Source organism: Oncorhynchus nerka, linkage group LG11 (genome assembly GCF_034236695.1).
Source record: "Oncorhynchus nerka isolate Pitt River linkage group LG11, Oner_Uvic_2.0, whole genome shotgun sequence".
Classification (NCBI taxonomy): Eukaryota; Metazoa; Chordata; class Actinopteri; order Salmoniformes; family Salmonidae; genus Oncorhynchus; species Oncorhynchus nerka.
The window spans coordinates 37,269,011-37,293,788 of record NC_088406.1 but is presented as its reverse complement, the minus strand read 5'-3'; the positions used below and the strand labels follow the sequence as shown (position 1 = coordinate 37,293,788).

The window sequence follows — 24,778 nt, the reverse complement described above, 5'->3', positions numbered from 1 at the left end:
CTGCCCACCCACACAATGTGATGGGAATGTGGGCTTTGTTTTAGTGGTATTCTTATCCTGTCTTAGTCATCACTAAAGTCCTCAAAGGAGCATTTTTATTTATTATTTTATGCATTCTGATCCATGTAGCCTACATGGTGTATGATGTACTGTAAGCCTTAACATACACATTGGGAAATGAGATACTACAAAGAGTGCCTCCAGAAAGTATTCAGACCCCTTGACTTATTCCACATTTAAGGTTACAGCCTTATTCTAAAAAAAAAATATTAAAAAAATACCCTCAATCTACACACAACCTCTGCGAACAATTACTTTGACTTCATGGCTTGGTTTTTGCTCTGACATGCACTGTCAACTCTGGGACCTTTTATATAGACCGGTGTGTGTGCCTTTCTAAATCATGTCCAATCCACTGAATTTACCACAGGTGTACTCCAATCAAGTTGTAGAAACAGCTCAAGGATGATCAATGGAAACAGGATGCACCTGAGCTAAATTTAGAGTCTCATAGCAAAGGTTCTGAATACTTATGTAAATAAGGTATTTCTGTTTTTTTATTTTCAATACATTTGCAAACCTTTCTAAACCTGTTTTTGCTCTATCATGGGGTATTGTGTGTTGATTGCGGAGCACTTAATTTAATCCATTTTAGTATAAGGCTGTAACGTAACAAAATGCAGAAAGTCAAGGGTTCTGAATGCTTTCCGAAGGCTCTGTACATGCTGCTCCTCAAGGATTTAGACTGGTGTTGTAGTGCTTTCAAAGCCCACGTGCTTGAATCTTGTGGCGTACTAAGGCTGAACTAACACACTAATAGCCAAGCTACTGAAGCAAACGACAGTGCTCATTATCAATACATCAGCACTAAGCTAACAAGAACCCCTATTGTCTTGTACTATCAAGCAATGAGTTGAGAGACACAGGCAGCCATGCAGATGGCGAGACTCAGAGCTTCCATTTCCGTGAAACTCAGTGAAATGGGGAAACTGAGAGAGAAAGTGATGGAATGTAGAGGGAGAGGTGGTAGTCTGTCAGGGCACCACTGGGATGCTTCGCCACTATCCTGTAACAGTTGTCCATTTTGTCAAGTTCCACAAGTTCTAAGGCCATTTCAGTTTTTCTGATACAGCAATACATGATACTATACAGTCGTTATAAAATTGACCTATAGTCCTTTTATCTTCTTTGCTACTTGGCTAACTTGACTAAAAATAATTTGCCATCTGTTCTAGTACAATAACTGTTGTATCCTCTTGTTCTTCCTACCCATTTACTGTATGTTCAAGCTTCATACAGACCTTGGACTGTATTAGTAAGTCATCTGGGCAACTCGATCTGGCACATTTTCAGCCTCGTGTCATTCAATGGTGTCCTTTGAGACTTCCCATATATCAATTCATGTTATGTCCTTCAATATTATGGCAGCTTGCAACTGTTTGTTTGGTGGCCATCCTAGTTACTTAGCTTATGTCAAACTCTACTGTAATGTTGTTGGGCTTCTTTGAATCAATATAGTATGTTGCGCTGTTTTCTAAGTTCACCATGCAATCATGCGGACATTATTTCTTAAGTGATCTATTACTTCCTGTAACCAGACAATGCCAAATCCCCCTATAAGTATATTTAAAAGATCCCTGCCAACATGACATAACACATTATCCACCATGGATGTTCCCCCTCTAGTTGGCTTGGGCGATATACCGATGGTAGGATTTTCAATACTGTGCTACGCCACTGCTTATAACGAAGTTAATTAGAACTATAAGAAATCTAAGATGTGTCAAATTATATCTAGCTCAGGGCTCCAGCTATGCATTCGGTTTTCTAACTTGCTATATGTAAGTGGCTAGATGTCAAAGTCAAGCTTCTTGTTTACAGCAGAGACATTTGATCATAGATATCTTATTCAATTACTATGAGTATTCTGATTCTATGCATTCATCCCCTCCTGGATCTAGTATTCAAACAATGGCTGCCTCTCCTTTCCCCAGGTCAGTGGAGAGGAAGGAGAGCATCAATAAAGTGCTTATGGGCTTACAGCCTGTAGCTAGTCCAGCAGCCACTTCCTATAGCACCCGCTGCAGTGGGAATTGAGAGTAGCGCTAAGGAGCTGTCGACGGGTTTCTCGGTGCTCATATCTACTCTGTGAGTGGCTTAATCAACAGTGTGCCGTTGTGTAGGCTACATGTTGAACAGTATATACCACGGGTAATGGCTGTTTTTGGGCATGACGCAATGCGACAACGACACATTAGCCATGGTATATTGGCCATATACCACAAACCCCCCCCCTCCCCAAGGTGCGGAAATAAATATGTATTTATTTATTTCCGCTCAAACTTAATGAACCATTATTGAAATGGTTCTAGAAACCCTGAAGCATGTGGGGCTGAGTGGTGTCTTTCTTGTGTAGCACACATTCCCCTGTTGCCCACCAGGTGGCAGTAGATCTTCTTCATACCTGACTGGGTGTGTGTGGCTGCTTAAGTAAGCAGTCAAGATGAGGGCTCTTTCTGTTTATAACCATACCACACACACACACACATGGCTCCAACCATCTTTAAATGATTCTTCTGAATTTTGGTATCTACTCCCTCAGTTGGATGAACTGGTGGATATAATTTTTATGTCTGTGTCCAGTTTGAAGGAAGTTGGAGGTAGTTTTGCGAGCCAATGCTAACTACCGTTAGCACAATGACCAGCAAGCCTTCTAACACTGTTACTGTAGCAATGACCAGCCAATCCCTCTGAAATGTGGACCACTCCATTACTACCTCGTCATCCATTTTCATTGTACTTCTCCCACAACTATATGGCCCTAGCAGGGTCAACAGATCACCCTGGCCAACACACACACCAAGCTATGGAGCAGCACTCCGGGCCAGCACCAGTGATGGTGGAAAAAGTTGCTAGTTGCATATCGCAATATTATTTTGGATGATATTATAACAATACTTTGACTCCAAGTATCGATTTGTTTCCAAGTATAGCTGGTTAGCGTCAGCTAGCGCTAGTCTGCTGTACCTGCGCAAAAACGCGAGTATTTTTCATCTAATAGCTTGTTCTCCATCCTTCTTTTAAAATAGTAAGCCAACATGTCTTCAGCACTTATTTCCATCACTGATTTAGAACTCATTTTCTCACGCTCTCTTGTCTCCATCGTAGTAAAATCGCACTATCAAATACATATTAATACATATTGTATCGGCACCTCGGTGTTTGGATAATATCATGAGGCCCCTGGCCAGCACAGTAGCGCCCTGTCACCATCCCCACTGCGACAAAAAATGTGTACATTTCACAAATCAAATATCTTATTGGTCACATGCGCCTAATACAACTGGTGAAGACCTTACAGTGAAATGCTTACTTACAAGCCCGTAACCAACAATTCTTTAAGAAGATTATACATTTTTTTTTAACAAATAAGTGTTAAGTAAAAAATAGAAAATCAAAGTAACAAATAATTATAACAGCAGTAACATAAGTGAGGCTATATACATGGGGTACCGGTACAATGTGCGGGGCCACCGGTTAGTTGAGGTAATATGTACTTGTAGGTAGAGTTAAACTGACTAAGACACTCTTATCCAGAGCGACTTCTTAGTCAGTGAGTTAATTTTACATGGTGATGTTGACAGCAGGAGAAACCATCCTCAGTGTTTTCCATTCAGGCCAGGCTGCTTTAAAAGAGCTGTACATCTACTGCAGTCCTATAGCTAGCTCTTTAAACCACCTCATCATGGCTGGCCTCCTATTATACATGAACTCCTCCATTTACCAACTGTGCCCGTCTGCTCTGACTGTAGCTGCATAGACAAACCTTGTTTCAAATGGTCACATTGAATCCATAGATGTTGTGTTTGATACAATCGTGGCTGAATTTGGTAATACCTTAGATTAATCAGGATCAATTTCTCAGTAAATATTTAATATGGTCATAGCAGTGATGTCATCTTGAGTAGTTTGTGTGTCATATGAATTAAACCCATTCTCTCTTTCTGTCCAACAGGACATACAAGAGTGGTTCAGGAGTAAACAACAGAAGAACAGAACTGTTTCTGAAAGAGCATGAACACCTGAGAAAGTAAGAACGAACACACACACACACACCTCTCCTGACTTTTTGTGACTCTAAATGACCAGATTACTTCGCAATATCATCAGCAATATTCTCCAAGTACCCATACTGTCATCTCACAATTATTCTGTCAAGCTTTTTCTGAAATTCTTACTAGCAAGTTGGCTTTTTGCTTCTGGTAATTCCAAGTACAGTGTCTTTGCTGTTCCCAGAGCAGTTATCATAGCTGTATCAGTTCTCAGAGGAGCTGCTACTTCCCAGTAACCAGACCAATAGCAGTCTGCCGAGCAGCACAGTGCTGGGATAACTCATGTTGATGGGCCCAGTTAGGCATTTTGAATAACTCTAAAATGATCTCCCTGCTCTTGCTGTTTGCTTGCTAAGCACTGCTTAAACACTTCTTCCCCCAACAAGACAGATGAGAAGCTGTTTGAGTTTTTCATTTTAAAGATAGAGCTTGGGTAAGGATGTTTTGGTGTATAAATCAGCGTGTGTCATCTTGATTCACTAGCATTTCTGGCTATTTTATCCCCCCGTAGACAGCAACTTGGCTGCTTAAGTTAATGATCTGTTTAAATGAAATGTAAGAGAATAAAATAGATTTAAGGTAAAGGGACATTTAGGCCTAATAATTCATAAATAAAAAATAAAAAATTCTGTATTATTCTTCCATTAAAATATCAAGGCGATAACTCCTAAAGGTCCAACTCTACCACACACTCAGTCATAGCACAACTATACATTTGAGTTCAGTAAGGTTTTTCTCATTCAGTCAGACCATAAACGCCACACAGTGCAACACAGCAATATAACTGTCATTTTATAATTTACCTCAACTTGAATGGACTGGCATGGCGAGCTGATTTTCAAGGGTTAATTCTTTGTTCACCTCTGTGTTGGCGTGTGGCGCGCAGAGGTGTTAGAGACAGCCTATTCAACCTCACACAGGGTATCAGCATGGTGTAAAGACGGAGACCTACACATTAACTACACTACATGTGTCATGGCCAGTGTCAGGAGGGAGACATTGCAAACCATGCCTACACTAAAGAATTGGCCCCCAAATAGCAGTTTCTCCAGATACACCCCAAACCTCCATTCATTAGAAGAAACCGTCTGACTGTTCTGTCACAAAATGGCTGTCGTGTCTGTGACTCATTAATGACATGCTATTTTATCAAATCGATTACCTAATGTTTAATTGATTACGCGATTGAATTAAATCATGCAACAATTAACTCATTAATAACCTAGTGCACCATGGAGACGTTTATTTAAGGAGTTCCGTCTTCCGAATGAACTCTTGGCGATCTAAAGATCTCTTACATTTCAGTCATTAATTATTCTTTACCTTCTCATTCTCATCTGAACGTCGTAAAATTCTTTATCTGCATGAACCCTAGTTTCCATTATCAGCAATATACAAATTGGCTTAATTATTTATTTACTAACTAAATAATCACAGAAATGCATAACAAACCAACAGTTACTAACAATGATAGAAAAGTCCCTAGTGGGCTAAGCCGATATGACTGCTTGGTAGACAAAGGAAAGGAGTGGGGACTGAGAGAGCGGGAAAGACCAAATGGATTCACGACAAACAGAATAACCTATTATTTGAAATGCTAATCCATTGCACATGAACGGCCGCTCATTCGAGAATAATTTAAATGTATATGTTTGTCTTCTCTGTTGGAATCCTTGATCATCCTGTAGGGTTCATCAGAGTCTCTGGTTCACTTTCCCAGAAGTCACGATGTCTTTTGTGGTTGTAGTTGGTACCATTCGGAAATATTGTCGTGGAAATTTCCTCTATTTACCAAATCATGGGAGCAAACCACACACACACGTCAGAGTTAGTTATAAAAGTCCATCTTTAATTATATGAGCTCTTATCACAATCCTTGTGACTCTCAGATAAATTCAGTGTCTCCCCCAGTGAATTCTCTGAGAGCCCCCTTACAATGCAACTGAGTTCCTTTAATAGCAAAGAACACACATAGTCAGACAGCATAGACATAATTCATCGTTCAGCTTTGTCTCCTTTCCCAAAACCCCAGAACCATAAACCAATCCTCCATATCAACAGGCATATATCAAATTGTCATTTAGATACAACCACTCTGTAATACAAACTCACGGATAGGAGAGTGACCCTACAGGTCAACAAAGAGAGAGCATAGAATGATTCCAGACACTGCAACCCCTCCTTTCCCCACTGGGAAAGTTAGGGAGTATAAGATATGTTTACACATGATGACACTTTGACCTCTCCCCTCTCATGTGGCCCATGCAGCTTAGTTTTGACATAGAACAGATAACTGCCAATGGCCCCCACTATAGTACAACAAAATACATTCTTATGAGAAGTAACTTACACACATTTGATGAATATTAAACATCTTACAAATGTTACCAACATATTCTGATAATTCCACGACAATATTCTCATAGATAGATGCTTCCGCAGTAATTTCTAGCTGCAGTAGTAGTAATTATGTCTAAGATTTGCTCTTATTCTGTAGTGATCGATAGTCTGAGTTGAACCATTTCCAGCCATGTAGCCAATGTTCCACGTGGTATGGTCTTGTCCTTTGGTAGTGTTGTAGTGCCAACTATTTCAACATGTCGCATCCGCTGCATGTTTTCTAGTCTTAGAAATTCAACCATTTGCAACCTTAGCTAACACCGGGGTTTGCGTGATCTTAACAAATCGAGACGTCCGGCTTACCGTGGGTCTCTCTGGCATGAAATGTACATTTTGGCACGGATGGTTTTATACACTTCAGAGAAAAGGGCCGGTCCATAACGCCGACGTAATGTCTATGCTCTCGTGGACGTGGTTACTGACTTGGTTAACTTTATATGAAAACCCATTTTTTCTCGTTTAGAATGTTGACATCACATCTTTTCACAAATGGTTTCATGTTTAATCACATACGTTTCACAATATTTAGATGTAAACCTGACAGCTGGGAAATGTACACATTAAGAGATACTGTTATGTGTGTTTCCTGTCCTCCTTGAGATCACGAGATCACCAAATGAAACACACTTGTCATAACTGTCCTTTGTGTCCACGGACCATTCCCAGAAGTACAGATGTTTCATTCTCCCATTTTGGGGATTAGGAGTTTGGCCAAGTCTAGTTCTTTGTTCTCTCGCTCTACACACTGCATATCCAAAGGAATTTACGACCTGTCATTAAACTGTGGCGAGAGAGGAACTTCTGTTAGTGTAATTTTAGTTTTTCACTTTTGTGTATTTACTTCACTTTCTTTGGCAATGTTAACATATGTTCCCCATGCCAATAAAGCCCCTTGAAATGAAATGAAATGGGGTGGTGGTGCCTATGATACCCCCAGGGCACATGACAGCTGAATGGTATTTTTCCAGTCACTGCACTGAATGTGCTCATTCAAGTACAGTACATGACCAAAAGTATGTGGACACATGCTCGTCGAACATCTCATTCCGAAATCATTGGCATTAATATGGAGTTGGTCCCCCCTTTGCTTCTATAACAGCCTCCACTCTTCTGGGAAGGCTTTCCACTAGATGTTGGAACATTGTTGCAGGGACTTGCTTCAATTCACCCTTGCGCATTAGTGAGGTCGGGCACTGGTGTTGGGCGATTAGGCCTGGCTCGCAGTTGGCTTTCCAATTCATCCCAAAGATGTTCAATGGGGTTGAGGTCAGGGCTCTGTGCAGGCCAGTCAAGTTCTTCCACACCGATCTCGACAAACCATTTCTGTATGGACCTCGCTTTGTGCACGGGGGCATTGCCATGCTGAAACGTGAAAGGGCGTTTCCCAAACTGTTGCCACAAAGTTAGATGTACAGAATCATCTAGAACAGTGGTCACCAACCTTTTCTGAGTCAAGATCACTTTCTGAGTCAAAATGCATGCCGAGATCTACTGTTCAGATTTGTTTTTATCATGACTTTAAAAACATAAGCCTATGCAACATAAACCAATTAAAAACAGTACTGTAGCAATGAGGTTTGTGCAGTAAACTATAGGCCCAATACATTACCACCACATTTTGGCTTTGCTTAAATTTACCTGCCAATGCATTGTTTGGGACATTTTTTAAAATTTGATTTAAAAAATTGAGGTAGGCTATATGATCACCGGTAATAGATCCATTGTACGTGTGAGGCACAGCTGAGTGAGCATACATTTAAATAATTTGCTTTTTATTTTACTGGGCTGATGGTGCCTGCATCTGATGGTCAGTTGCAGCAGAGGGAATAGAGGAGAATGAGGGTCCCCCTCTCAACATCCCTTCACTCTCCCCTTCCTCCACTGACACTGTCCAAAACGGGACACAGTCTTCCAGCTGATGGCGAAACTAGAGTCGCACCGCATTATTTCTGCCTCATGCACAAATTCATGTTGTTACTCCTATAAACAGAGAAAGTGAAATATTCTGCGATATTAAGACTCAAGCCACTAATAATAACAACGCAAGCCTATAGATAGTTTCCTACTCATTCATTACTGCTGCACTGCTTGTTGTAGTGCTGAGTGGAAATAGGAAGAAGGCACATTTCATGGCGTATAAAAGTGTTGACAGTGCTGAGTACGAACTATAACTCACTCATAAAAACAGCAGCTCTTTTCTGTATTTGTTGGCAGTCTCTCTCTAATCATGGTTTTAAAAATTTTGAAATCTCACAGTATCAATTTTGCCGTAGCTTTCTTTTATGCCTGCTTCGTTACTGCAGACTCGGTCATCTGAGCAATCTGATTGGCCAGCGGTGTCATAGTGCACTTGGATTTCCTCTCCAGGCCCACCGGGAAGGTAGAGTTTGTGCAGAATTGTTTGGCGTCTGCCTAGAAATGCCTTGGAGATCAACAAGTCGATCGCGATTGACCGGTTGGTGACCTCTGGTCTAGAATGTCATTGTATGCTGTAGCTTTAAGATTTCCCTTCACTGGAACTAAGTGACCTAGCCCGAACCATGAAAACAGCCTCAGACCATTATTCCTCCTCCACCAAACTTTACATTTGGCTCTATGCATTCAGGCAGGTAGTGTTCCCCTGGCATCCGTAAAACTCAGATTCGTCTGTCGAACTGCAAGATGGTGAAGCGTGATTCATCACTCCAGAGAAGCCATTTCCACTGCTCCAGAGTCCAATGGCAGTGAGTTTTACACCACTCCAGCCGACGCTTGGCATTGCGCATGGTGATCTTAGGCTTGTGTGCGGCTGCTCGGCCATGGAAACCCATTTCATGCAGCTCCTGACCAACAGTTCTTGTGCTGACGTTGCTTCCAGAGGCAGTTTGGAACTCTGCAACACTCACTACCGAGGTCAGACGAAGTGCTTCAGCAGTTGGCGGTCCCGTTCTGTGAGCTTGTGTGGCCTACCACTTCGGGCTGAGCCGTTGTTGCTCCTAGACGTTTCCACTTCACAATAACAGCACTTACAATTGACCGGGGCAGCTCTAGCAGGGCAAGTTTTATGAACTGACTTGTTAGAAAGATGGCATTCTATGACGGTGCCACGTTAAAAGTCACTGAGCTCTTCAGTAAGGCATTATACAACCAATGTTTGTCGATGGAGATTGCATAGCTGTTTGCTTGATTTTTATACACCTGTCAGCAACGGCTGTGGCTGAAATGGCTGAATCCACTAATTTTGAAGGTGTGTCCCCATATTTTTGAATATATCGTGTACCTCTGTGTAATTTCATAGTGAAGTTGGTGTAAGGGGACCCATGGTTTTTGTGTATCTCTCAGCAGTTGCCTCAGACGGTAGGGCCCACTTCTCAGCATTGATATCACCAGTATTACATTCTGTGTGCTGTTTACTTTAGTACCAAAGGAATCCTTACAAAACGCTGTGCTGGTGGAAGACCTGTTTGACTGGGTTTTATTTATTCAGGTGCTGCTGATGCAGGTTTAGGTTCTGTTTGTGAAGCAGTCAATTTCATCCCCCTCTGTGGATGAAAGAGAAGGACCATGAAAATAACTGCCGGTGCAGAACATTAAAGCCATACAAAACCCCTACAAACACATTACCCTGTACTAGCAGCCTATTGTAGTGTACATTTAATGTGATTTAACAATACAAGACAGTAAGTAGGGCATGGGGACAGCTGCTCAGTATGTGTATTGTTCAATCTCAGGTTAACATTATACGAAAAGCAGAACTGCAGCATTTGAAATGCTATAGATTTACAATATCCATTGTCAATGTCACAGCTGCATAGTGCCTATGTTATTATTGCCCTCATTACATTGAGAAAAGATGGCACGTAGAGATGGTCTAGTTCTCAGTCTCGCAATGCTTTTGTAGAGGACCTTGGTTGGTTTCGAAACCTGTCCTAGACCAATCCCCAGAACCTGAGTCATATCTATGCCAGCTCAGACATGCAATACAATCTAGGAAAGTTTGGTGATATTTGCTGTCGCGGTATGGGTACACAGCCTCAACCACATGACAAGCTGGGAGCAGCACAATATGATGTTAACCACAGGAGATAACAGAGGACTTTCCCCTACTATACCAATGACTGAGGAGAGCGAGCTGGAGATTAGTGGGCGTGATTCTATTACCTTAGATCTATTGTATTAAAGAGAGGGCAGGAAAGGGGGATGGAGGAAAGAAGGGATGAAATGTGTTATTGGCTGCTGTGGTTAATGGCCTATAGCGGTTTAGAGACACAAGATGCCAAAGGAAGAAATGCTTCCCATCAAGGTTTGCAGCTCTGCTGCGTAGACCAGTGGAAATGTTTGGGAGGTTGTGGACAGGTGTCTTTTATACTGATAACAATTTCAAACAGGTGCCATTAATACAGGTAACGAGTGGTGGACAGAGGAGCCTCTTAAAGAAGAAGTTACAGGTCTGTGAGATCCAGAAATCTTGCTTGTTTGTAGGTGACCAAATACTTATTTTCCACCATAATTTGCAAATAAATTAATTAAAAATCCTACAATGTGATTTTCTGGAATTTTTTTCTCATTTTGTCTGTCATAGTTGAAGTGTAACTATGATGACAATTACAGGCCTCATCTTTTTAAGTGGGAGAACTTGCACAATTGGTGGCTGACTAAATACCCTGTTTCCTTCCTGAGCGGTCTGATGGCAGCGTAGTCACATGGTGTTTATACTTGTGTACTATTGTTTGCACAGATGAACGTGGTACCTTCAGGCATTTGGAAATTGCTCCCAAGGATGAACCAGACTTGTGGAGGTCTACTATTTTTTTTTTCTGAGGGCTTGGCTGATTTATTTTGATTCTCCCATGATGTCAAGCAAAGAGGCACTGAGTTTGATGGTAGGCCTTGAAATACATCCACAGGTACACCTCCAATTGACTCAAATTATGTCAATTAGCCTATCAGAAGCTTCTAAAGCATGACATCAATTTATGGAATTTTCCAAGCTGTTTAAATGCAGTCAACTTAGTGTATGTAAACTTCTGACCCACTACAATTGTGATACTGTGAAACAATCTGTCTAAACAATTGTTGGAAAAATGACTTGTGTCATGCAGAAAGTAGATGTCCTAACCAACTTGCCAAAACTATAGTTTGTTAACAAGAAATTTGTGGAGTGGTTGAAAAACAAGTTTTAATGACTCCAACCTAAGTGTATGTAAACTTCCGACTTCAACTGTACGTTTTTCCAGCAGCAGACAAGTTATATTTGCATGATGTAGCATAAATCATCATTACTGTTTTGTTTCATTCATGTGACAGACCAATACCTCACGAGACTTCTTGTCTCTAAGCTGAGACCTTAAAACTGAGATCTTTTGTTCTCAAATCAAGGTCTGGGCGTACTGATAAGTGAGGGTTCCTTCAATCAGTCACTTGCATGAACACAGAAATGGGTTATTAGAGCAGCACATGAATAGAACACAGAAATGAGTTATAAGAAAAGCACATGTGTAAAATGTCCATCACAATATCACATACATTTATCAAGCATTTCACACAGATACTGACTGTTAGCACTTGGTGGTCTATTGCGACTTCCCACCAGAATGGGCTTTAGGTGAACCAGATGAACCTGTAGCCATATTACCTCAACAGTATTTAAAATGAGATCCTATCTAAGCTTTACAGGAATGTGTTTCTGAATATAAACAGTCACACCTCCACCTTTTGGAATTTCTGTATTTTCTGTAGGTCTAATAAACATGTGTTGCTACCACTGTATCATCAAATGTATTATCTAAGTGAGTTTCAGAGATTGTCAGAATATGAATCTGATACTAGCAAATAATTGATTTCATGAACCTTATTAACTTGTTTATTTATGTTAGTGCAGGGTGAACTGCAAACAGTGGACTTCCTGCTAGGGCTTACCGCCTCAATGCTACCAGTATAACTCTGGTTCATAGGCATATGATTACTGCATACAATAGCTGTAGGATCAGCAGAGGCATTCAGGGCAGTAAGAGGGACATAAATTAGGTTACTTACATCGTCTTCCAACACCCCTGGGATAATGTACATTTGCTGAAGCATTATGACAACTCAGCAACACAATGGTAGGGATGAACTGATTAACTCATTGATAAGTCATTGTCTCAAAGCAGCCTTATAATGCTGTGAAAGGATCCAGGAACCTAAATGATTTGGGTGGATCCCATCCTGCTTTATAATATGAGCTTTGTTTCCAGAAAGTATCTAAATTGTCAAATGTTACACCCACAGAGCTGCAATTGTCTTGTAGCCAGTTATGGAAGGATAAAAGTTCAAAAGGACAAACACAATATTTAATTGAAATGAATGGGCCCCATATGAAAACACACAGAACATAAAATACTTCCTGGTACCCCTGCTTGGTGTCACTGAGAAATATTGACAATTCTCCACTGTCCCATTTGAAATCATTAGTATTTGTGAACGGTGAAGAAGCCTAGTTTTGGATATGGATACTTATTGATTGGAAGGGGATCTGAAAACACTATAGGCCTTTATCGAAGGTTGTAGCATATACAACTATGTTAAAATCAGACTACAGCACATGTAATAACTATTAAGACACATCCATGTTGTAATCAGATCTGGATATAAGGTGACTGGCTGTGTGAAGTTGGAGAGTGGACTTAGCCCTGTGTACCAAAATGGCTAGGGGAACTCTTGTGACATGTTTTCTCTTCTACTATGTTACTCCCTTGTTCCCTCTCTCTCAGGGAGGAGGAGGATGGGGGCGGCAGGAGTGAGGGATAGTCTGTTGTCCCCAAGGAGAACATTTGTTTAATCAGGTTTGGCTGGGGCCTTGGAAGTGTGTTGTGCCGTACTGTTTAGGTCTTTCTGTCGCTCGCCGACACATGTACGCTCTTACTGTCTCACTCATGCGCTCTTTCCATTCCATCCTTTCTCGCTTTCTCTCTCTCCCCTTTCCCCTCCCTCTCCGTCTGTAAAGAGAAGGTCATGATTCAATGAGAGGAAAGGAGGAGCATGCTGCAGGACCAATCAGTCCAGAGTGACTGGAACTGATGTTGGTTGTGGTTTTGCTGATTGCAGCTCTCTTACAGATTTTTCACTTTCTCACTCTGTTCTCCCTCTACTCCTTTCCTTTTCTCCTGCTTTCTTTCTCTGCTTTTCTGTTTCCAGCCAGTTAATCATCCATCCCTGGCCATTTCAGTCTAGCATCCAGCAGAATCCTGTACTGCTTGAAGACATAACATGTTCCTATTAGTGATGTGCTGTTTGAGACAGAAAAGAGGCAAAGGATCCAGTCCTCTTTTCTATTGGGATGTAACCTTCTCAGGGATGGGTAATGTTGAGGTAATTTCCACACTAAATGAGTGTCTCAGTCCGTAGCGGCTGGGGACAGAAGAAGCCAAGGTGGCTGGGGGTAGGGCTGTGGCGGTCTTGAAACTTCGTCAGCCGGTGATCAAGAAAATAACTTAAGCAAATAACTGACGGTCTAACAGTAATTGACCTCTAACATAAACACATTTAGCATCACTTGGCCTCCACACAGCCTACAAGCCACTGATGCAGACCTTTTGGAACATCTACATTTTAAGTGTAATAAATCCATGTAAAATGGCCTACACCTTCACAATAAATTCATTATTTATTTTACAGGTCTAAAGAAGCATGATATGAAGAAAATGTAGTCTAGTTCAGAAGAAAAGAATAGCCAAATGGCCAAATGGCTGTGGGCTACACTAGTTCATTTAACAGACAAGATTTGCTTAGAATTCATTGGCATTATTTTATAGTATGAACACAGCTGAATAAAATAAAGGATATTTTCTCAACGATTTGAGGGAGTGTAGCACATGGTGGCTATTCTGTGTTGAGCGGTTAACAAAGAAACAGGTCCTCCTATATGCTTCATTTAGAGTTATTAATGTAACTTTAGTTGTGATACATACATTGGGCTATACTGTGTTTAATTTAAAAATAAAAAAAATCTAAGGCTGCATGATGTGATTCTAATGATGATTTGAAAAGCCTAATTACAGTGACTAAACGATCATGTGGCATTTGACTGCCGTCATGACTCGTGATGCCTGTGTGGCGGTAATATGGTCACCGTAACAGCCCTAGCTGGGGGCCTACGGGCCAATGACTCAGCACTCAGTTTTTCAATGAAAGTGGAGACTTAGCAATGAGAGATTCTCCTTCCTGCTCTCTTCTTCACTTTCTGTCATTGATGCTCTCTCTCCCACTGGCGAATGAATGTCTGCAGTATCGACGCTAAACGGACGTAAGGCTCAGATGCTTCTCTTCCCCTCCCGTTCTCTCTCTCCGTCAACCTATCCCATCTCCCATATCTCTCTCTCCGTCAACCTATCCCATCTCCCATATCTCTCTCTCCGTCAACCTATCCCATCTCCCATATCTCTCCATCTTTCTCCATTCTCTTCCTCCCTCTCTCTCCGTCAACCTATCCCATCTCTCATATCTCTCCATCTTTCTCCATTCTCTTCCTCCCTCTCCCTCCGTCAACCTATCCCATCTCTCATCTCTCCATCTTTCTCCATTCTCTTCCTCCCTCTCCCTCCGTCAACCTATCCCATCTCTCATCTCTCCATCTTTCTCCATTCTCTTCCTCTCTCTCGCTCAATTTTACCCTCCACGCTTCTATCTCTTTCTGTATCTCCCTCCATTCTCTCGCTCTGCTCTGTTATCATCTTCTGTCTGCTCCCTCTCCCTGACTCTATCTCTGTCTGTCTCACTTATACTCTCACACACACGCAAGCTCATACTCAGGTCTCCCACTGGAGCTTTCTTTCCCTTTATATTGCCTCATCCTTCATCTCTCGCTCTCTCAGACCACTGCACTTCCTGTGGCTGTTCTGGTGCACGTTATGCTAGCTCCAGATATGCTAATGTAATCAGCATGAGTGGGGAGAACCCTGGGGAACCAGAGGGAGCGGCAGCTGCTCCTCCTCTTTGCCTATGAACTGCTCAGGAGTGATTAGAGATGGAGCCAGTCGCACCCTTTACTGGAGGTACTGGCATTAGTAGTAGTGTTCCTCATTATTTGTGTATGTCATGTATTTTTCACTCTTGCACGCTATTCCCTCAACCTCACTCTCTCCCTCACAGACCATTTCTCCCTTCTCCCTCCTCTCCCTCCTTCCCTCCATCTGTGTCAGTTCTCAGTAGCATGGACATATCACTCTCTCACACACAGTCCCAATGAGAAGCTGTAGCAAGACCGTGTGTTACTTTTGAAAAAAAATAAAAACCGATCTCTCTCCAATATCTCTTATTTAGTCCATCAATGAAACGGACATCCTCATAGCAGAGCTGAGGCAGATCACCCCTGTTTAATTAGCTATCTGATTTTCTAATCTGGCATCGGTCATCTCATTCACCCCCATTGTCTCAAAGGTTATGAAGACAGAAACTACTGTACTATCTGAAAAGTTATGAAGGTTAACCCCAGTAGTTTCTTTCTGATTTAGGAGGCATTGTGGACAGTGTGTGACAGTATGCAGTAGTGTGGATGCCTTCAACAATGCAGTTGTTACGTTACATTAGTTCTTCACTGAGTCATTGATCTCTGCACTTGCGGTAAAGTTTTTGCTCCTAGAAAGGTAGATTTCTCGAGGATAAATCACAATACCACATGGAATTAGCTTTGCTCTGTTGGCTGATTTTAATGACTGCAAAAACACAGCACTGTGCTAAGAGGCAGGATGGAGAACACCCTAGTTTTTGCTGTGGCTGCCGCAAGGATACACACCTCCCTACCTTGTCCTACCTCCCCTCCAACTGAACCATATCGCGTGAGAGTGAGTGAGCAACACATAAATCCATCCTCCGTCTCATTGGAACATATTAAAATGCCATGAATTAGCTCCCGCTGCAGCTCAACAGTCATTGTCCCCCCCTTCTGCACCTGATGATTTACTAGCTGAGCAGTCTTCCTTTCTTTCCTCCTTCCATTCCTCCTTTTGCTACCTTGCCTTTTTTATTCATTTACCCAACCTCTAACAGCTGTGTCAGGTGGCTGTCAACCCCTCATCCCCTCCTTACCCCTCACCCCCTACCCTCACCTCCCTCACCCCCTACCCTCACCCAGCTGTCCTCCTCACCCCCTACCCTCCTCACCCCCTACCCTCCTCACCCCCTACCCTCCTCACCCCTACCCTCACCAAGCTGTCCTCCTCACCCCCTACCCTCCTCACCCCCTACCCTCACCCAGCTGTCACCATAGTTAATATACCAATAACAAAGAATTCCAAACCTCTCTGCCAATAACAGCTAGTTTTCAGTTTTCCCCTCCCCACTCAGACCACTCCCAGACAATCATAGCCAAGGTTTTTTGCTAAAAAGCTATTTCTGCCCATTTTGAATGGAACTCTATTACAGCTGCTGCATTGGACCTTTTTTTAATGAAACCTTTTCATTGGCTCATTCATTTTACCCATGTTGCACTACAATTTTTTTCAAATCTAGAATCTTTGCCAAGGCGTGTTGAAGCTGTTATGGCGGCACGTGGCGGACCAACGCCCTATTAAGACACTATGTTGATTTTGGCACCTGTATATGGCTTACATCCTATATGTCTTCATCTCTAGCCAAATACTTCCCAAGCTCATGATGTTTGATTTGGGTGATTTAGAGGGAGACAGCAGGTATATTTAGTAGATTTGAGAGTAGTCATCTTTCCAGGAACGCCGGTGAACACCAACTGGAAGGAAGTAATCATCAACTCCCCATACATACACACCATTAGGGCTTGTCAGAGCACACATATTATACCAGAACGCCCCCATTAACTCTAGTTTAGATCACTAGTCTTATCTAGAGTTCTGTCAGAAGTGGAGCATTTTGGAAACCTGTAATAGGACATCGAGTCACATGCTCCCCCATTGGTGAATTCAGTGATGTGCAGTATAAGCACTTTGGGACATCTGCTAATGTAAATTGATTTGTAGCTGTCGGATCCTGGACCCACAGAGGAGTAGTAGTACTTGGCGAACACTCTGTTTCCCTCAAGTCCTCCATGTCCACACTCTACTTCTCCTCAGTGTGAAATGGAAGATGTTTTCCAGCCACTATTCTCCATCTGTGTTGCAAAACCCTCTCTTGTAGTGATCCCATTGCCTGTAGAAGTACCGTCCAGCCTGCTGTCAGTGGCCATGTCACAGCACACTTGCACGCCGGACATTGGGCCAATGGGGTAGACGCTTTAGATGATGCTGGGTTGGGTGTTGTCATGGTTGTAGATGTCAGCTCAGTAAAAAGGCAAGGTTTACGAAGACTGGACGGCCACAGGAGCCAGTAGTGCCAGGGTCAACATTACCTTCATTCTACCGGGTGGAGAGAGCTTCTTCACGTTGATTTGTGTCGTCTCGTTTTCTGTCAGATGTTTCTGTGATGTGCCTGTGATGAGCCCAAAATAACGTGATCAACATTACGGCTTATATGGAGTTAACTGTGCAATAGACCTTTTCTGCTGACTGGGTGAAATGTTGTGCCTGTGTGTGTTTAGTGATGTTAAGGTACCTGGACTGCTTTTTAAAAATGTTGTTGAATTTAACCCTGGAAGCATTTGGTCGTAGCAACTTTTAATGCTACAGTCTGCGATTTTGTACATTTTGGGAACTTTTCTGATATATAGGCATTAATTCTTGAATAGGGCCGTTGCGGTGACCGTATTACCGCCACACCGGCGGTCACGAGTCATGATGGCAGTCAAATTCCACGTGACCGTTTAGTCACTGTAATTCGTTTTTCTCCAAGCTCTGATGCTGCTGATGGTCATTAGTAGCCTATCAAACTGCCTGGTACTCGGCGCACTATTGTCCCTGTAATCTCTGACATCAATGCAAATGTAATTGAAAATCGAATCAAACTTCGTGAGAGCCCATGTTGTGCAACATTTCTATAGGCTGTGAAATTGCGTGAGAATACAGAGTGATGGCCTCTTAGAAAGCTGATGGGATCCTCTTTTTATAGGCTAGGCCTACTATATTTATTTCTCAACTTTCCTAATATTAAGCACATTGCTTATATTTACAACAGGTGTATAGCCTACCTGTCTGGCATGAAAATAAACCACATGAAAATAAACCACGGGAAAAGAGTCCATTTGCTATTTAAGTGTAGAGAACATGTTTTTTTCCTCTGTTTTGAGACGTGTGCATTATAATGGTCCATTCTAAATCCAAATGAATTTCACACATATTATTTAGTATATATAAAGACTAGATTAAATCAAGAATAGTAGGGCAGTGGTGGAAAAAGTACCCAATTGTCATACTTGAGTAAAAGTTTAATAGAATAATGACCTTAATAGAAAATAACTCAAGTGAAAGTCGCCCAGGACAATACTATTTGAGTAAAAGCATTTGGTTTTAAATATACTATAAGTATCAAAAGTAAAAATCATTCCAAATTCCTTATATTAAGCAAACCAGACGGCACCATTATCTTTTTTTTATGGAGAGATGGGCACGCTGCCACACACACATTTACAAACAAAGTATTGGTGTTTAGTGAGTCCGCCAGATCAGAGGCAGTAGGGCTGACCAGGGATGTTCTCTTGATAAGTGTGTGAATTTGACCATTTTTCCTTTCCTGCTAAGCATTCAAAATGTTAATAGTAGTTTTGGGTGTCAAGGAAAATGTATGGAGTAAAAAGTACATTATTTTCTTCAGGAATGTAGTGAAGTAAAAGTTGACAAATATATATCAAAAGTAAAGAACAGATACCCCCAAAAAAGACAAGTAGTACTTCAGTATTTTTACACCACTGCTGATGGGTGACAATATTAGCTTATCACTTGTGAATTATACAATGCCTTCAGAAAGTATTCAAATCCTTTAACCTTTTCCACATTTTGTTACGTTACAGCCTTATTCTAAAATGGATTAAATATTTAAAAAATTCTCAGCAATCTACACACAATATCCCATAATGACAAAGTGAAAACAGGTTTTTAGAAATGTTTACAAATGTATAAAAAAAACATACCTTATTTACATAAGTATTCAGACCCTTTGCTATGAGACTTGAAATTGGGCTCAGGCGCATCCTGTTTCCATTGATCATCCTTGAGATGTTTCTACAACTTGATTGGAGTCCACTTGTGGTAAATTCAATTGATTGGACATGATTTTAGAAAGGCACACACCTGTCTATATAAGGTCCCACAGTTGACAGTGCATGTCAGAGCAAAAACCAAGCCATGTGGTCGAAAAGCATTGCCGTAGCGCTCCAAGACAGGATTGTGTCGAGGCACAGATCTGGGGAAGGGTACCAAAAAATGTCTGCAGCATTGAAGGTCACCAAGAACACAGTGGCCTCCATTATTAAATGGAAGACGTTTGGAACCACCAAGACTACTCCTAGAGCTGGCTGCCGGGCCATACTGAGCAATTGTGGGAGAAGGGCCTTGGTCAGGGATGTGACCAAGAACCCGATGGTCACTGTGACCGAGCTCTAGAATTCCTCTGTGGAGATGAGAGAACCTTCCAGAAGGACAACCATCTCTGCAACAGTCCACCAATCAGGCCTTTATGGTAGAGTGGCCAGTCGGAAGCCACTCCACAGTAAAAGACACATGACAGCCCTCTTGGAGTTTGCCAAAAGGCACCTGAAAACTCTGACCATGAGAAACAAGATGCTCTTGTCTCATGAAACCAAGATTGAACTCTTTGGCCTGAATGCCAAATGTCATGTCTGGAGGAAACCTGGCACCATCCGTATGGTGAAGCATGGTGGTGGCAACATCATGCTGTGGGGGTGTTTTTCAGTGGCAGGGACTGGGAGACTGTCAGGATCAAGGCAAAGTTGAATGGAGCAATGTAAACCTGCTCCAGAGCGCTCAGGAACTCAGACTGGGGTGACGGTTCACCTTCCAACAGAATAACGACCCTAAGCACACAGCCAATACCGATTTATTGGAGGACCCCCAAAAAAAGCAGATACCAATTAATCGGACAATTTGTTTAATTTTATTTATTTGTAATAATGACAATTACAACAATGAATGAACACTTATTTTAACTTAATATAATACATCAATAAAATAAATTTAGCCTCAAATAAATAATGAAACATGTTCAATTTGTTTTAAATAATGCAAAAACAAAGTGTTGGAGAAGAACGTAAAAGTGCAATATATGCCATGTAAGAAAGCTAACGTTTAAGTTCCTTGCCCAGAACATGAGAACATATGAAAGCTGGTGGTTCCTTTTAACAAGAGTCTTCAATATTCCCAGGTAAGACGTTTTAGGTTGTAGTTATTATAGGAATTATAGAACTATTTCTCTCTATACCATTTGTATTTCATTAACCTTTGACTATTGGATGTTCTTATAGGCACTTTAGTATTGCCAGTGTAGCAGTTTAGCTTCCGTCCCTCTCCTCGCTCCTGCCTGGGCTCGGACCAGGAACACAACGACAACAGCCACCCTCGAAGCAGCGTTACCCATCGCTCCACAAAAGCCGCAGCCCTTGCAGAGCAAGGGGAACAACCACTCCAAGTCTCAGAGCGAGTGACGTTTGAAACGCTATTAGCGTGCACCCCGCTAACTAGCTAGCCATTTCACATCGGTTACACGAGCCTAATCTCGGGAGTTGATAGGCTTTTGAAGTCATAAACAGCTGCTGGCAAACGCACGAAAGTGCTGTTTGAATGAATAAGTTACGAGCCTGCTGGTGCCTACCCTCGCACAGTCAGACTGCCCTATCAAATCATAGACTTAGTTATAACATGATAATACACAGAAATACGAGCCTTAGGTCATTAATATGGTCGAATCCGGAAACTATCATCTCGAAAACAAGGCGTTTATTCTTTCAGTGAAATACGGAACCGTTCCGTATTTTATCTAACGGGTGGCATCCAGAAGTCGAAATATTCCTGCACAACCTTCAATGTTAAGTCATAATTACGTAAAATTCTAGCAAATTAGGCAGCCCAAACTGTTGCATATACACTGACTCTGCGTGCAATGAACGCAAGAGAAGTGAAACAATTTCACCTAGTTAATATTGTCTGCTAACCTGGATTTCTTTTAGCAAAATATGCAGATTTAAAAATATACGTCTGTGTATTGATTTTAAGGCATTGATGTTTATGGTTAGGTACATATTGGAGCAACGATACGCATCGCATCGATTATATGCAACGCAGGACATGCTAGATAAACTAGTAATATCATCAACCATGTGTAGTTAACTAGTGATTATGATTGATTGTTTTTTATAAGATAAGTTTAATGCTAGCTAGCAACTTACCTTGATTACTGCATTCGCGTAACAGGCAGTCTCCTCGTGGAGTGCAACGAGAGAGAGGCAGGTCGTTATTGCGTTAGACTAGTTAACTGTAAGGTTGCAAGATTGAATCCCCCGAGCTGACGAGGTAAAAATCTGCCGTTCTGCCCCTGAACGAGGTAGTTAACCCACCGTTCCTAGGCCGTCATTGAAAATGTGTTCTTAACTGACTTGCCCTAGTTAAATAAAGATTTAATAAAGGTGTAAAAAAAATACAGATTTCCAATTGTTATGAACTTGAAATCGGCCCCAATTAACCGGCCATTCTGATTAATCGGTCGACTTCTAATGTGAACCCGGTCGAACATCTCAGGAGAGACCTAAAAATAGCTCTGCAGCAACACTCCCCATCCAACCTGACAGAGCTTGAGATGATCTGCAAAGAGGAATGAGAGAAACTCCCCAAATGCTGGTGTGCCAAACTTACCCAAGAAAACTCAAGGCTGTATTCTCTGACAAAGGTGCTTCAACAAAGTACTCAGTAAACGGTCTGAATACTTATGTAAATGTGATATTTCCGTTGTCATTATGGGGTATTGTGTAGATTGATGCAAATAAAAACAAATTTTAGAATAAGGTTGTACCATAATAAATTGTGGATAAAGTCAAGGGGTCTTATGATAAATAAAAAAATCATAGTCGCACACCTCATGTAGCCTAGCCCCTATTGGCCTATATGTTTTAATTAGGTTTGTATCACAACTAAAGTGGCCAAATAACTTAAGCACATTAATCCACTTTACCAGGGGTGTAGAGCTAACTGGCAGTGCATGAGTTTCAAGATAATTTTCACCATAAAAATGCACCTTTATAATAAAAGCATTAAATGCATAATCACATTTGTGGTCACTTTTGATAATGGTGTTTTCCCGCTAACGGAACATTCACATTTATAGCCTACTGCCCTGTGCGCATGGCTGCACTTACATTGTGAAGAAATAGCTTAGTAGTTTATCAACATTTTAAGCTAAAATGCTTTAAAAAGGTTTTTGATGCTAGCGGTTGTATTCATTTGGGATCTATCACATCCCACAACCATCCCAGACTATGTTTGGAATATTTATTTCTCACACGGAATATAATAGGTCAACTTTTGTACTGTGGGGGATAGTAGATTGACATAGGCTAATACTTTTGCTGTTCGTTAGCCCTACTCATCTTGTTGGCTGACAAAGGAAATGTGCACCGTTCTTCCAAGATCCTCTTCATTGTCTCTGTATTCACTTGTAGCCTGTGAGAAAGACCAGATCACTTGATGGAGAGCTGTGTTCGTGAGAAGTGCTTCAGAGCAGGCACCACTCAGGGAGAGGAGCTGCAAAAGACATGGATTTTTTTAGGGTGCATTACGGCCTCACAAAGAGGAGGCCGCCGTGAAGTGCTTCTCAAATGCTTCTCAAATTGTGAATGAGACCAAGTATACATTCTGCGCAAAAAAACTAAGCAGAGCTCATGCCTTTTCAAGCTACTTTTTTCAAATCATCATTAGTCTCATCATGCAGCCTTACAATGTATAAAAAATATAAATATACATATATAGTCCAACATTTGTAGAACAACTGTTACATTAACTTCTTGATGACAGGGGGCAGTATTTTCATGTCCAGATGAAATGCCCAAATTCAACTGCCTGCTACTCATCCCCAGAAGATAAGATATACATATTATTAGTAGATTTGGATAGAAAACACTCTGAAGTTTCTAAAACTGTTTGAATCATGTCTGAGTATAACAGAACTTATGTAGCAGGTGAAACCCAGAGGGATAAACCATTCAGATTGTTTTTTTTGTAGGTCATTCTCTTTTCAATGGGTTTTCATTGGGAATCCAGATTTCTAAGGGACCTTCTTGCGGTTCCTACCGCTTCCACTGGATGTCACCAGTCTTTAGAAATTGGTTCAGGTTTTTCACTTCAAGTGTACTGTTTGTTTGAGACGCGTGACCAGAAAGGTAGCATCATTTTTTTCCCCCCTGTATTGAACACCGATCATCCCGTCTTCAATTTTATCGATTATTTACTTTAAAAAATACTTAAAGTTGTATTACAAAAGTAGTTTGAAATGTTTTGGCAAAGTTTACAGGTAACTTTTGAGATTTTGTAGAACCGGTGTTTTTCTGGATCAAATGCGCGAAATAAATTGACATTTTGGATATATATCGACTAAATTAATCGAACAAAAGGACGGTTTGTGATGTTTATGGGACATATTCGAGTGCCAACAGAAGAAGCTTGTCAAAGATGAGGCATGATTTTTATTTCTGCGTTTTGTGTCGCGCCTGCAGGGTTGAAATATGCTTCTCTCTCTTTGTTTACGGAGGTGCTACCCTCAGATAATAGCATCGTTTGCTTTCGCCGAAAAGCCTTTTTAAAATCTGACATGTTTGCTGGCACGTACGATACAAATTAAAGCTACACGTGTGTGATTTCATGAAAGTTAGATTTTTATAGTAATTTATTTGAATATGGCGCTCTGGCTTTTTGCCAGGAGGGACGCTAGCATCCCACATATCCCAGAGAGGTTAATAACTCTAAATGAAGCATGTAGGAGTGCCTGTTTCTTTGTTAACCGACCAACACTTGTGCTCATTCCCTCAACTTTTGGAGAAAATATTATATATATTCTATAATATTCTAAGAATATATTCTATAATATTCTAAGAATATTATATATTCTTCTAACTATAAAATAACGCCACAGAATTCTAAGATAATCTTGTCTGCTAAATGAACTAGTGTAGCCCCAGCCATATAGCATAGCCAGATCAGGAGACACACACTTCATAGCATAAGGAAAACTCAGTATGCTATTCTTTTCTTCTGAAATAGACTACATTTTCTTCATATCATGTTTCTTTAGACCTGTCTAAAATAAATAATGAATTTATTGAATGGTATAGACTATATCACATGGATTTATTACACTTAAAATGTAGAAGTTCCAAAGGTTTGCATCAGAGGCTTGTAGGCTGT

General features: G+C 41.3%; 1 protein-coding gene across 2 annotated transcripts in view; it reads left to right on the top strand.

Annotated features, from left to right (window-relative positions):
- LOC115116538 (Golgi SNAP receptor complex member 1) overlaps nt 1–24,778 on the top strand; it is a 45,981-nt gene that overhangs the window by 3,532 nt on the left and 17,671 nt on the right. For both annotated transcript variants that reach the window (XM_029645031.2, XM_029645032.2), the window contains exon 6: nt 4,016–4,090. In XM_029645031.2, the coding sequence (XP_029500891.1) occupies nt 4,016–4,090 (75 nt within the window). The remainder of the gene's footprint in view (nt 1–4,015; nt 4,091–24,778) is intronic.